At 40.0% G+C, this 13256-nt stretch overlaps 1 protein-coding gene across 2 annotated transcripts in view; it reads right to left on the reverse strand.

Moving 5' to 3' along the window:
- The window catches only part of obscnb (obscurin, cytoskeletal calmodulin and titin-interacting RhoGEF b), a 90999-nt gene that overhangs the window by 29699 nt on the left and 48044 nt on the right, over positions 1-13256 (reverse strand). For both annotated transcript variants that reach the window (XM_080440729.1, XM_080440728.1), the window contains exons 48-59: positions 12299-12355; positions 11950-12027; positions 10486-10542; positions 10137-10214; positions 8012-8068; positions 6522-6599; positions 5386-5463; positions 4430-4696; positions 4020-4286; positions 3593-3859; positions 2835-3104; positions 1373-1639 (exon numbers count right to left, since the gene is read on the reverse strand). In XM_080440729.1, coding sequence (XP_080296855.1) covers positions 1373-1639; positions 2835-3104; positions 3593-3859; positions 4020-4286; positions 4430-4696; positions 5386-5463; positions 6522-6599; positions 8012-8068; positions 10137-10214; positions 10486-10542; positions 11950-12027; positions 12299-12355 — 1821 coding nt within the window. The remainder of the gene's footprint in view (positions 1-1372; positions 1640-2834; positions 3105-3592; positions 3860-4019; positions 4287-4429; positions 4697-5385; positions 5464-6521; positions 6600-8011; positions 8069-10136; positions 10215-10485; positions 10543-11949; positions 12028-12298; positions 12356-13256) is intronic.

Below are 13256 nucleotides of genomic sequence, written 5' to 3' on the forward strand. Positions count from 1 at the left end.
GAAACAGGTGGGGCGAGGCTGGGCCACATTTATCAACAGCGGACAAATCTCACACTAGAATAGAGCATCGCAGTTCCCGCCCCTTCCGGGTTCCACCGCAAAATACTCAATGCATTTTTCCCATTGACATTTCCAAAAATATTTATATCAATTAATTTAAGCCTAGAATCAAGCCATCCAGGGTCCTGGTGAATCATGACCATAAAACTTTTGATTCTGTGATTCTTTTTTTTTTAAACGGCAAAACAAAGGGTCTTTATTAAATATAGTATATCATATAATTAAATATAAAATAAAATAAAATCACAGAAAAAAACGTTTTATGGTCATGATTCACCAGGACCCTGGATGGCTTGATTCTAGGCTTAAATTAATTGATATAAATATTTTTGGAAATGTCAATGGGAAAAATGCATTGAGTTTTTCCTTCTGGCACCAGGAAGTGGGCGGGAACTGCGATGCTCTATTGACAGGGTACACCCTCCTTGGGAAATCTCACTTGGACGTGGGCGTAAGCCAATTCCTGGGATCAAATATAAGCTGACTTGTACACTCCATTGATAATTGAGGGCCAGTATGTGCTCTAGAAAAATGTAGACTGGCTGTCTTTCTATAATCTGTGATTTTAGTATAATATAATGAATAATATAATGTAAAAGATCCTTAGCAGAGAATATTTATCCAATATTTGATGATGGGATGACCTTGAGATGACCTTCAAGAAGAATGATGGCGATGGCAAGAACCCCTTTTTTTCTTGAATACACACCTTCATCCATTTTCTTGGGTCCAATGTTTTTGGAGTAGCCTATTTGAAAGGTGCACTGTGAAGCATTTTGCAGCTTGTCACCAGTAAAAACAACTTTCAAAGATCTGTGTTTACAAGTGACATTGTTCAAATAACGGCGGCTGCATATTTCTAAGCGACATCGATCCCATAACCAGGAGGGACATGGGAGTTGTTTAGATCCCATAACCCAGAGGGAGGGGCACGTGGTAATTGACTATATGGATATTAAACAACTACAATGCCATATGTAACGATTGAGTAGTATAACTTTAGGATATGTTTCTGCTACTTCATGGGGGAAATCCTGAAGTAGTTGAAACAGATACATTTAAGCTAAAATACAGCTGAAAACTGACACTTTTTAATATTATTATTATTTTAAAAACTCAAAACATTCTTGTACTCTGTATCAGCGAGTACTCAAAAATAAAGCACTCCTACTCGGTCATGAAAAAGCGGTATTTTGTTTTGTGTCAGTTTGGCAAATTATTATTAGGGGGCCCGGGTGTCAGCCCAGGATTTCTATCCGTGCCTCTGGTCACGAGACATGGCGAAAGCATGAACTTTGAGTTTGTCTTTTACCTTTGACAGTCAGCGTGGCTGTGCTCTGCTTGTCTCCTGTATCGCAGATGTAATCTCCGCCATCGTCAGTCTTCAGCTTATGAACCACAAGAATGTGGGTGGAACCTCTATGCTCCACAGAGTACTTCTCTCCCTGGGAGAGCAGAACAGAACCCTTCCTCCAGGTCACCTTGGCATCAGGACTGGAGACCTCACAGGACAGGGTGGCTTCATTTCCCTCCACCACCTCCTGGCTCTCTAGCCCTTTCTTGAATAACACTGGAGCCACTGCCAGAGAGACCATCATAAGTTAGGTGAACAACACACTGACCATAATACTGTAGGATAGGTGAACACGTTGAGAATGTTGAGAATGTTTAGGAGAGACCAGCATAGGTTAGGTGAACACGGTGAGACCATCATAGGTTATGTGAATACGTTGAGAAGTTTTAGGAGAGACCATCATAGGTTAGGTGAACACATTGAGAAGGTTTAGGAGAAACCATGATAGGTTATGTGGACACGCTGGGAAGATTTAGGAGTGACCATGGGAATGATGACATAGACTTATCCTCAAAGGAAATCTTCAGTGCTGTTATATACTATATACACAATTTCAACTAAGCAATTATGGAGGCATACAAGAGAACGTGACTAGAATGAGACAAATACTATGGGATTGAAGTCCAGAGCTAAGTGTGCTCAACTGACAGTGGTTTAAGAAAAGGAAAGACAGGTGCAGACTCTCAGCAAACAGTCTTAAGAAACAGTCCGCACTTACATAATAATCTTTCTTTGAGTTTCTTTTTACCGCAGCAGCTCTTCTCTGAAACAATAATTGTTCAGCAATCTACATTAAAACAGCATGTAGCTGCTGGAACAAATTACTTGGCCAACAGTGCATTAACACACAATTTGATAGTTGTTAGATACGTAACGTAACGTTTCTAATTTGTCTCAGGAAACAACTTTCATTTTTCAAAACAAATGCTCTATGGAGCATTATCAAGTTACAGGAACAACTGATACTTAAGTTGTTGACAATCCATGTCAAAGTACTGTATGTCACTGTGCCCAAGTTAGTATATGAAACCTTAAAACTGTTGCATGTCCTTAGAATGTTAGAGATGTAGAGAATGTCCTTATTCAAGAACTGTCAAGTTTAGGAAATACATATCATGATCAGTTTTAAATGTGATAGAGAGAATGGCAAAATATGAGTCACCTTAATAGAATATGAGGAGGTTCAGTGTGAAATATGGACATGATAAAGTGGAAAGGTAGAGTGAATGAGAGAGTGAAATGAAAATTTGGAAATCAAAAGCATCAAATGTGGAATGCTTTGTCTAAAATTTCCACAAGTACAGACCCGAGACTGGAGTCTGGTGATGAAAATGAAGATTATTTCTTCACATTCCCATAGCAAAAAAGGTGTGTTAGTTGATTTCATTGCAGTTAGAATCCTATCCGCATTTCCTCTTACCTCGGACTGTCAGAGAGGCAGTGGAAGTGTTGTTGCCCATTGTAAAGGTTACAGTGCCTGAGTCGACCTTAGTGACACCTCTGAGTGTGAGGCTGTGCACTCGGCCCTTGTGCTGGATCAAGTTCATCTCATTGCTCTGTAGAGGGACATCCTGGAGCTTCCAATGGGCCAGTGGTGCCTCATCATGAGAAACCAGGCATTCAAAGTGGACGTCATCCCCCTCGTGCACCACACAGCTCTCCAAGAACTTCACTATGGTAACATCAACCTCTGTTTGGAGGGAAAGGATTGGAGTGGTTGGGATGCATAATGATCAACATTTGTTCCGGTGATTCAAGGTTTGTGTTGTTAGAGTGAACGTCAAGGCAAGACAAGCAAAGAGAGGCGTGCTTACAAAAGAAGACAAAAGGGACAGGAGGAAATGATGGAAACACAGAAAAAGTGCTCACGTGAGTAGTGCTTTAAAAAGTGTGAATTCCAAAGCAAGGGACAAGTATTATTAGCGGTAAAGACACATGGGATGATGTATAGAATCATAAAATAGAATCAGAAAGACACCGTCTTGAATTATCTCCCAACTGGATTTGTTACATGGGTGAGTCATTGGGTGAAATTTGGTTAGATAAGGATGGGAAAAGAGCAGATGAATGAAGAATGAATGAAGAACAAGGAAAGGGAGCATTACTCCAGAGGTAAGGGACATGATTGAGAGGGATTACGAAGAAAGGATAAAGAAATCCTTGCTATATAATCCCTACCATGCACCGTGAGAATGGCTGAGGTCTTCTGGTTGCCTGAGTCACAGGAGTACTCTCCAGAGTCGTCTCCCTGCAGTGCATAGACGATCAGCTGGGCTTGAGCCCCATCCTGTTTCAGCTGGTACTTGCTGCTTGATTCAATCACCCTGTCGCCGCGTCTCCAGACCACACTGGCTCCCGCCTTGGTGGTCTCACAGCGGAGAATGGCTATCTCCCCTGCCTCCCTCTCTATATGCTGTAGCTGGGTCTTGAAAAAGACCGGTTGGGCTACGGGGCGGAGGGGGGGGGGGGGTTGTAAAAACGGAAGGAATATTGTAAGACACGTGAGGAGAAATTATGGGGGGGGAGCGATGATGATACCCCATCACAAGCTAATAGCTGCTGTAAGACATGAACAAGTTGCAGAGAACGGTTTATTATAACATACCCTTCACAACTAGTTGTGAGGTGCTTTGACGGTCACCATTGTCACATGTGTAGCTACCCGAGTCCTCCACGTCTACATCACGGATTACTAGTGTGGCTCTGTGTCCTTTCTGAGTGATATCGTATTTGGTACAGGGACAAAGACCCAGTTCTCCCTTCCTCCATTCCACCGCAACCCCAGGTTTAGAGAGCTCACAGCGCAGTGAAACACTGTCTCCCTCCTCAGCCTCCTGGCTCTCCAACTCTTTTGTGAAAGTAACTGGGAGAGCTGACGAAATAAAAGGAATAATAATTGATGATTATCTAACCTACTGTTCAATACCCACAGAAATTCAGCAAAGGTCAACAGCACAATCAACAAAAAAGATGAAGATGAGCAGTTTTATACCGGCAAAACAACCAACGTCCTACCATTTACTATAAGAGTGGCCGAGGTTTCCATGGCCTCCGCACAGCAAGAATAGGTTCCTGTGTCTCCAGGGTTCGAATCCAAGATCTGAAGTTCAAAACTACATCCTGTCTCTTTCAGCTGGTACTTTTCTCCAGACTTAAGAGCCTGTGTCCCCTTCTTCCATTCCACAGGGACCCCAGGTTTAGAGAGCTCACAGTGCAGGGTAACACAGCCACCCTCATCAGCATTCTGGCTCTGCAGCTCTCGAGTGAACATGACTGGAAGAACTAGGGATTGAAGGTGTTATATAAGTGGAGGCCAAATAATGTGTGTAACCCGCAAGCTATCAGATTTGATACGACATCAAGACTGAGCTATATGAAATGCAAAAAAGGAGGCTGCTCTTACATCACCCAGATGGGGTGGGAGCTTCCCACCTCTCGAGCATGAAATCAGAGCAAAATCATGTGTATTTGCTTTGTTTGTAATCTACAACAATACTAATACAATTTACAAATGCATAAACACAAACAGACCAAGACAGATGTGTGAATGCTCAGACAGTCATACACCAAAAAACAATTACACCACACACAAATGACAATGGACAATGACTACCACAGTGTTCAAAAATCACATAAGCTGTTAACACTACTACAGTTTTCTTCTCCTCTTGAGATGTTGGGGTATCTGAGAGCTATCAATAACTTCACAAACTAAAGTTTTTTCCCCAAAATAAGGTGCTGGGAATACCAGAAACAATGCAAAACGCAAAGGCAACAAACCTGAACAAAACAATATTTCCTTTGAGAAATGAACAAGACAGTCCAAGTCACGGAGTGCACACAAGTGCACAAAACACAAAGTTGCAGAATAACTCATTTGAACAAACACCGAACACAACTTGCAAAATGCAGGTAGATAAAACTGCGTTAAAACACAAGGACGCACATGTACAGTACCACAAAAACTCTACCTTCATTCTTTACGGCCTCCAGCTTAGTGGACTCTGGTTTTGCAGTGACTGCCAAAACAGCAGACTTGTCTTTCTCTGCTGATGTAATACAACGCATTAGACTTTTTACCCATCTACTATAATGTAAAGAGAGTAGGAGATATATATAATGGATAAATAACCTGCAATTACATTAATACAACAATCACCAATTTTCCTTAGCAGATTAACCCCCGTCAAGGCACAATATTTGGCCCATGTACTATATGATGACACAATTTAAAATAGTGCTGCACAAGTTCTTGAAATAACTGGAATCTTGAACTAACCAGTAACAAGTAACCAGTAACCAGTAACCAGTAAGCATCCAAATACAGATTTATCACTGAAAACACAGGAGCACTGATGGATGAAAACAGTCTGTCCTAATACATGTTCTTGAATTCTTATCGTGATGCATTCCTTGCACTCCCTGCTTGGCTTCTTGCTTATGAGGCTTTGAGGGGCACTGCAGGAGCTTTTCAGCTGTGATTTAAATCAGTATGAACAATTATAACTAAACCTATGAGTCTAAATAAAATACAAGGAATTCACATTATAACACAACCACAGAGAGAACAGTGTATCAAACCAAAACCGGCAGCCAGAAACGTTCGAGAGCAACAAACAACGTTGAGGGCAACTCAATAATGTGATACAGCTCAAAATTAGTCCATTAGGCTTGAACTGACAACAGAGAAAAGCAATAGCTTGAAATTAAAGTCATTAAGACAATGTGGGTATCCATTCGACAGACGATATACAACAAGAAGACCAATGCTTTTAAAGCAACAGATTATAAGAACTGGGATCAAACTGGGATAACATATTACACCACAACAGACAAAACAGTGTATCAAACCAAAACCAAGGTGCCAGAAACGTTTGAGGGCAACAAACAACGTTCAGCGCAACACAATAATGTGACATCAGCTCACAATTAGTCCATTAGGTTTAAACTGACAACAGAGAAAAGCACATGGCTTGAAATTGAAGACAATGTGGGTATCCATTCCACAGACGTTATGCAACAAGAAGAGCAATGCTTCCTTAAAACAACAGATTATAAGAACTGGGATAAAACACAGGGAAGCACACGTGTACCACAAAACCTCTACCTTCATTCTGTATGGCCTCCAGCTTAGTGGACTCTGGTTTTGCAGTGACCGCTGATACAGCAGGCTTTTCTTTCTCTGCTGATGTAATAAAACAGATTAGATTTTTAACTCATCTACTATAATATAAAGAATGTCGGATAATTAGATGTAGATAATGAATAAATAAGGAATTAACTATGGCAAAAATAATAGCGATGACCAATAGAAATGTACAAGGACAGCTTATTTAGAAGAAAATCTTTCCAACTCCCCAGCAAACAAACATTCTGAGTGAAGCTATTGATGAGACGTGAGGCACAACTGAACCCGCTGGATGTTTAGACAAACTGCTTCTAATTAGTGTGGTTGCCCGAATGGGCAACCAGACTATAGTACTCTACCGACTTTATTTCTAGATAAACTTTATTTTGTCGCGCATCTCCTCCCACAGTTTATTTTTCCCAATTTAGTGCCATATGTCAAAATGACCGGCCTCACCGGGAATCGTGTGCTATCATTTTGCTAAGAGATTGGTTACATAGTTTAATTTATATTGATTTATTAGTGCATTAAATTTCCCCATCCACTTTAATGGGAAAATGAAAAAAATCCCATTCAAGTATTTTTTTCTCAGAAACCATAGGGGCTAGGGTTACAACACTTGGAGGGGAGGTTCATAGTTTATTGCAAAATAATTTTTTTTTTAAATTACACCAGTCGGCCTCATGGTGGCGCTATAACAGTCCACTTTACGTTTTGGCCTATAACTCTTGAACAGTAGGTTGTAGAATAAAAAAATACCCCTGGATTCCTTGGGTCATGGCGCAAATCCCCATATAGGCCACGCCCATTTCCGTCTGGATAGATTTTCTGCCATTTTGAATTTTCTTCAAAACACACTTTTAGCTCCTACAGATTTTGTACACATGATCTATGGACCCATGCGATAAACATATCCAAGTGGAATTTTGATAGTCTATACCGTTTGGCCGTAATTGGATTCCAAAGTTAGCGGGAGGGGCCCGTTTTACAAAAAAATCCTAAAAACGCAAACGAAACGTCCAGTCAATCCCAAATTTGAATCACATGTCGAGGATGGTTTACTCAACAAATCCCCAAAAGCATTTCCACTTTGATCCATAGGGGGCGCCACAAATGCACAAAATGTAACCGTTTGACACAAAAACAAGATTTTTGGGGGGACCAGTTCTCTCAAAAAGAAAAGCAAGTGATCTCAGGAGTGACATGACGATGTCATTGGCCCGCTACATTTGTGGGAGGGGCCTGTTTCTTTAGTGGGAGGGGCCTATTTCCTCAAATCAAAACGGCACGCGTCACGAACGCGGGATCCGATCGGCACCGAATTCGAATCGCACGTCGCGCGGCCTCCGACTGTAATCCTCCCGGCGTAATTCTCGCGCCCCGGCGGCCGCCCGCGACCGGCGCCGGCGCAACCACACTTTGCAATTTCCCAGAATTGCGACGCGTCTAGTTGTCCCTTCCTTCTGTACCTTCTCTCTGCTTGATGTCCTGCTTTGAGGGATCTTCTTTAGGAATGACTGCAGATGCTATGGGTTTAGATAAGAGTTATACTGTAGTGAAATCATGGGACATCCTCGTAGAATAAACAAGTGTGATCCAGATGAACAGCAGCATGAAGGATTTATCACAAATGCTTAAACTCAAGTGGCAGATAGTACAATGCTAGTCATTCTCAATCAAATGAAAAGGCCTTGCTATTCTATTTGCTTCTTCGTCAGGTCACCTGAGACACCCTCACTCTCACAGACACGTGCCAACAGCAACATAAAAGCCCATTCTTTCTTACCTAATTCTACAATTGCTTTCTTTATTATCCTCTGCCATGTTTGTGGGAAATAATACAGATAATCCATCCATATTATAAGAAAAGAAAATATTAATATTTTCATACAACGATCACCTACGTTTCCTTAGCAGATTAACCCTGGCAAGGCACAAGCTTTAGCCTCTGTACTAAATTATAATGATCACACAATTTACAATAGTGCTGCATAAGTTCTTGAAATACGTGGTCCCCCTTCTCTGCGCGCAGCACTCAGCTGGATGAAGATGAAAACGGAATTTCCCCCATGAGATGAAATAGGTCATTAGGTCATCATTATTATTACTTAACCGGTAACCAGTAAGCATATAAATACAGATGTATCACTGAAAACACAGGGGCACAGATGGATGCAAACAGCAGTCTGTCCTATTAGTCAGGGGATATTAGCAGAATATTTTCCAATCTTGGAATAAATTCCTTACCAAAAAAAATCTTCGCCAATGTGTTTGTAAAGGTGTCTAGTAACACATCTCACAAAGACTGAAATGCAGTCCCCCTAGGAGAATTTTTGACAGCTCCTTAAAGTTGGGGTACCCACCATAGCCTTGGTTAAAAAGAATAAAAAAATAAAAATAAAAATTTAATTCTGTTTTAAGTAGCATGTGAGGGGTCAAACTAGGGTGTTTTTATGATTCTGAATCCATTTCAAGCATTTGTTTTGCACCAAAACCACTCCTTGGGCTAAAAACGGCCATAGCCATCCTTTTCCAGGTATACTTTTTGTGTATAAAGCCCATTGAGATTGGGCCGTTTTTAGCCCAAGGAGTGGTTTTGGTGCAAAACAAATGCTTGCAATGGATTCAGAATCATAAAAACACCCTAGTTTGACACCTCACATGCTACTTAAAACAGAATTAAATTTAGATTTTCTTTTAGTTTCTTTTTTAACCAAGGTTATGGTGGGTACCCCAACTTTAAGGAGCTGTCAAAAATTCTCCTAGGGGGACTGCATTTCAGTCTTTGTGAGATGTGTTACTAGACACCTTTACAAACACATTGGTGAAGATTTTTTTTTGGTAAGGAATTTATTCCAAGATTTTTTTTATATCCCCTGACTATATAATACATGTTCTTGCATTCTTACTGGGACGCATACCTTGTGCTCCCTGCTTGGCTTCTTGCTTATGAGGCTCCACTGTGAGGGGCTTTTCAGCTGCGATTTAAATCAATGAACAATTATAACTAAACATAAGTCTAAATAAAATACAAGGACATAATAACACAACCACAGACAGAACCGTGTCTCAAACCAAAACCAAGGTGCCAGAAATGTTTGAGGGTAACAATGTTCAGCGCAACACAATAATGTGACATCAGCTCACAATTAGTCCATTATGCTTAAACTGACAACAGAGAAAAGCACATGGCTTGAAATTGAAGACAATGTGGATGTCCATTCCACAGACAATACTGTATGCAACAAGAAGACCAATGTTTTTTAAAGCAACAGATTATGAGAACTGGGACCAAACTGGGATAACATAAAGCACACAACCACGGACAGAACAGTGTATCAAACTAAAACCAAGGTGCCAGAAACGTTTGAGGGCAACAAACAACGTTCAGCGCAACACAATAATGTGACATCAGCTCACAATCAGTCCATTAGGCTTAAACTGACAAAAAGCACATGGCTTGAAATTGAACACAAGGTGGATATCCATTCCACAGACGTTATGCAACAAGAAGAGCAATGCTTCCTTAAAACAACAGATTATAAGAACTGGGATAAAACACAGGGAAGCACACGTGTACCACAAAACCTCTACCTTCATTCTTTATGGCCTCCAGCTTAGTGGACTCTGGTTTTGCAGTGACCGCTGATACAGCAGGCTTTTCTTTCTCTGCTGATGTAATAAAACACATTAGATTTTTAACTCATCTACTAGAATCTAAAGAATGCAGGACAGATGTATAATGAATAAATAAGGAATTAACTATGGCAAAAATAATAGCGATGACCAATAGAAATGTACAAGGACAGCTTATTTAGAAGAAAATCTTTACAACTCCACAACAAACAAACATGCTGAGTGAAGCTATTGATGAGACGTGAGGCACAACTGAACCTTCTGGATGTTTAGACAAACTGCTTCTAATTGTCCCTTCCTTCTGTACCTTCTCTCTGCTTGATGTCCTGCTTTGAGGGATCTTCTTTAGGAATGACTGCAGATGCTATGGGTTTAGATAAGAGTTATACTGTAGTGAAATCATGGGACATCCTCGTAGAATAAACAAGTGTGATCCAGATGAACAGCAGCATGAAGGATTTATCACAAATGTTTAAACTCAAGTGGCAGATAGTACAATGCTAGTCATTCTCAATCCAATGAAAAGGCCTTGCTATTCTATTTGCTTCTTCGTCAGGTCACCTGAGACACCCTCACTCTCACAGACACGTGCCAACAGCAACATAAAAGCCCATTATTTCTTACCTAATTCTACAATTGCTTTTTTTATTATCCTCTGCCATGTTTGTGGGAAATAATACAGATAATCCATCCATATTATAAGAAAAGAAAATATTAATATTTTCATACAACGATCACCTACGTTTCCTTAGCAGATTAACCCTGGCAAGGCACAAGCTTTAGCCCCTGTACTAAATTATAATGATCACACAATTTACAATAGTGCTGCATAAGTTCTTGAAATACGTGGTCCCCCTTCTCTGCGTGCAGCACTCAGCTGGATGAAGATGAAAACGGAATTTCCCCCATGGGATGAAATAGGTCTAATATTAATCATAATTATTGTTATTATTATCATTATTATTACTTAACCGGTAACCAGTAAGCATACAAATACAGATGTATCACTCAAAACACAGGGGCACTGATGGATGCAAACAGCAGTCTGTCCTATAATACATGTTCTTGCATTCTTATTGGGACACATAACTTGTGCTCCCTGCTTGGCTTCTTGCTTATGAGGCTCCACTGTCAGGGGCTTTTCAGCTGTGATTTAAATCAATATGAACAATTATAACTAAACATAAGTCTAAATAAAATACAAGACCATAATAACACAACCACAGACAGAACAGTGTCTCAAACCAAAGCCAAGGTGCCAGAAATGTTTGAGGGTAACGATGTTCAGCGCAACACAATAATGTGACATCAGCTCACAATTAGTCCATTATGCTTAAACTGACAACAGAGAAAAGCAATGGCTTGAAATTGAAGACAATGTTGATGTCCATTCCACAGACGATACTGTATGCAACAAGAAGACCAATGTGTTTTTTAAAGCAACAGATTATGAGAACTGGGACCAAACTGCGATAACATAAAGCACACAACCATAGACAAAACAGTGTATCGAACTAAAACCAAGGTGCCAGAAACGTTTGAGGGCAACAAACAACGTTCAGCGCAACACAATAATGTGACATCAACTCACAATTAGTCCATTAGGCTTAAACTGACAACAGAGAAAAGCACATGGCTTGAAATTGAAGACAAGGTGGATATCCATTCCACAGACGTTATGCAACAAGAAGAGCAATGCTTCTATAAAACAAGAGATTATAAGAACTAGGATAAAACACAGGGAAGCACACGTGTACCACAAAACCTCTACCTTCATTCTGTATGGCCTCCAGCTTAGTGGACTCTGGTTTTGCAGTGACCGCTGATACAGCAGGCTTTTCTTTCTCTGCTGATGTAATAAAACACATTAGATTTTTAACTCATCTACTATAATATAGAGAATGTCGGACAGATAGATAATGAATAAATAAGGAATTAACTATGGCAAAAATAATAGCGATGACCAATAGAAATGTACAAGGACAGCTTATTTAGAAGAAAATCTTTCCGATTCCCCAGCAAACAAACATGCTGAGTGAAGCTATTGATGAGACGTGAGGCACAACTGAACCTTCTGGATGTTTAGACAAACTGCTTCTAATTGCCCCTTCCTTCTGTACCTTCTCTCTGCTTGATGTCCTGCTTTGAGGGATCTTCTTTAGGAATGACTGCAGATGCTATGGGTTTAGATAAGAGTTATACTGTAGTGAAATCATGGGACATCCTCGAAGAATAATCAAGTGTGATCCAGATGAACAGCAGCATGAAGGCTTTATCACAAATGTCTCAAGTGGCAGATAGTACCATGCTAGTCATTCTCAATGAAATGAAAAGGCCTTGCTATTCTATTTGCTTCTTCATCAGGTCACCTGAGACACCCTCACTCTCACAGACACGTGCCAACAGACATAAAAGCAATTCTACAACTGCTTTCTTTATTATCCTCTGTCATGTTTGTGGGAAATAATACAGAAAATCCATCCATATTATAAGAAAAGAAAATATTAATATTTTCATACAACGATCACCTATGTTTCCTTAGCAGATTAACCCTGGCAAGGCACAAGCTTTAGCCCCTGTACTAAATTATAATGATCACACAATTTACAATAGTTTTAACCATGATAGATTCATTGAAAACACCCGTCCTTCGTTCTGGTGACTCATACTGCCCTCCTAATATGTGAGGGGGCCGTGTTCTTTATATTACTTTAAAAAAAAATATATTTTTTAATTTGTATTGTATTAATTTTTTTTCATTAAATTGCTTCTTTATTAAAAATAAATGAAAAAGGGAATTGAAAAAACACGGTCTACTCACGTATTAGAAGGACAATATCAGTCACCAGAACCAAGGACGGGTGTTTTCGATGAATCTAACATGTTTAAGATTGAGTTTTAAGTTACAATGGGTTTGTATAGGAAGGGGAGTGTCTGATAAAATGAATATCAAATATCTAAATACTGAATCAAGCAACTTAAAAACGGTCCGGGGTGCTCCCAAAAGCCTGAGTAGACAATAAAATGACCCAAAATAATTTTGAAAATGAAATATCCCTTTAACCGGTAACCAGCAAG

This window comes from Gymnoscopelus braueri (assembly GCF_963280865.1).
Source record: "Gymnoscopelus braueri genome assembly, chromosome: 10".
Lineage (NCBI taxonomy): Eukaryota > Metazoa > Chordata > Actinopteri > Myctophiformes > Myctophidae > Gymnoscopelus > Gymnoscopelus braueri.